This window comes from Penaeus monodon, chromosome 6 (assembly GCF_015228065.2).
Source record: "Penaeus monodon isolate SGIC_2016 chromosome 6, NSTDA_Pmon_1, whole genome shotgun sequence".
NCBI classification, from domain to species: Eukaryota; Metazoa; Arthropoda; class Malacostraca; order Decapoda; family Penaeidae; genus Penaeus; species Penaeus monodon.
In genome coordinates, this window is record NC_051391.1 from 42,792,033 (window position 1) to 42,793,353 (window position 1,321).

At 40.1% G+C, this 1,321-nt stretch overlaps 1 protein-coding gene and 1 pseudogene across 1 annotated transcript; one reads left to right on the plus strand and one right to left on the minus strand.

Moving 5' to 3' along the window:
• Window positions 1–620: 620 nt before the first annotated feature.
• On the minus strand, window positions 621–1,238 carry LOC119574488. The gene is made up of 2 exons (XM_037921731.1): window positions 989–1,238; window positions 621–866 (listed from the first exon to the last, which is right to left on the minus strand). Exons 1-2 carry the CDS (start codon window positions 1,115–1,117, stop codon window positions 636–638), a joined length of 360 nt encoding a protein of 119 aa, XP_037777659.1. The 5' UTR covers window positions 1,118–1,238; the 3' UTR covers window positions 621–635.
• LOC119574487 overlaps window positions 857–1,321 on the plus strand; it is an 8,184-nt pseudogene continuing 7,719 nt past the window's right edge.

Here is a 1,321-nt window from a genome sequence, read left to right on the forward strand (position 1 = left end):
GTGTTGATAATAGTGAAGGTGTTGGTGGTGATGGTAGCAGTAACAGCAATAGTAGTTTAAGAAATAGTAGGCCAAGTATTAGCATTAGTATTACCATCGTCATTATTTTCAGTAAAATAATCATCTTTAGCATTTTTACGAATAAAGTTATACTATTATTATCAGTATTACTATCATACTGGCAATGACACTAGCGATGGTAATGATAATTATATATATATATATATATATATATATATATATATATATATATATATATATATATATATATATATATATATATACCTATAGACGGAAGTTAGCCGGGACAGCGGATGCCTAACCACGATGGCGCTGGTCGGCCGAAGGCTTGAGTGCTTTTGTTCAGCCAATTGTTGACTTAATTTGCGCCATGATGTCGAACCAGCCTGGGAGCGTGGTACATGTTTAAGCCAAACGATGTCATAATAATAAGAATATAGAAAGAACGTATTAAGAATATCCACCGATTTCTCCGCCTTCAGTTATAAGTAGAAGAGATTAATTTTCCAGCAAATACCACATTGTTTATAATTTTTTACATCACATTTATTCTAATGCAAAGTTGAAAACAAAGATATAAAATCCGTCAAGGAGTTTCACTAAGCTATCATAACTTACTGTCCAGCAGGTTGGGGCATTACCTTCGGAGGGACGCACACCGCGAGGGGCCCGGGGGATTCAACAGTTAAAAAGGTGTGCCACAGGATCGCGTGTGGGGCATCGTTTATCTTGAGGGAGCGACATCTCTCCAGCAGGTGTTCTCGACGTTTCTGAAACACATGGCGAAGGTCTGGCTTCATCCAACTCCCGGATTTGGAAACGGAGGACACGGCTGTTTTCCGAATCTGGTGCAGATAGTGAAGATTCTTAATAGGTTGCATGCGAGACTGCGGACTCTGCTGTATTCCGAATCTGTTACAGGTGGTGAAGATTCTTAACATTGCATATAACCATTGCAGTTACTTACTCTCAGGTGAGTGTGCATGAATTGGTATTCTGTCTCCGTGATTGCCAAGTGAACGCAGACCAACAGAACGCTTACAAGAGCGGCCACACACAACGTAGTAATCGTCTGCCAAGGGATCCCTAGCATCATGTCTGCGGAAGGAGGGAGTAGGAAGGCAGATAAGCCAGGGGCGCCATTTTGTTTTTTCTCTACTATTTATGTCTACTGCACTCATGGAATATCTAAAACAAGCAAGCTTTTAGGCTTCCTCTTAGTTTTGCAATATTCGGTTGTGCCAATACCTTTCCTTTTTTCACTTGCTTTGTCTCTCACTGATGTATTGAGTTACTATGC

Excerpts from the sequence above, each read along its gene's own strand:
- LOC119574488 (XM_037921731.1), bottom strand. The coding sequence starts at position 1,117 with ATGATGCTAGGGATCCCTTGGCAGACGATTACTACGTTGTGTGTGGCC. Across the intron at positions 867-988 it reads TCATGCACACTCACCTGAGA|ATTCGGAAAACAGCCGTGTC; the intron begins GTAAGTAACTGC and ends TATCTGCACCAG.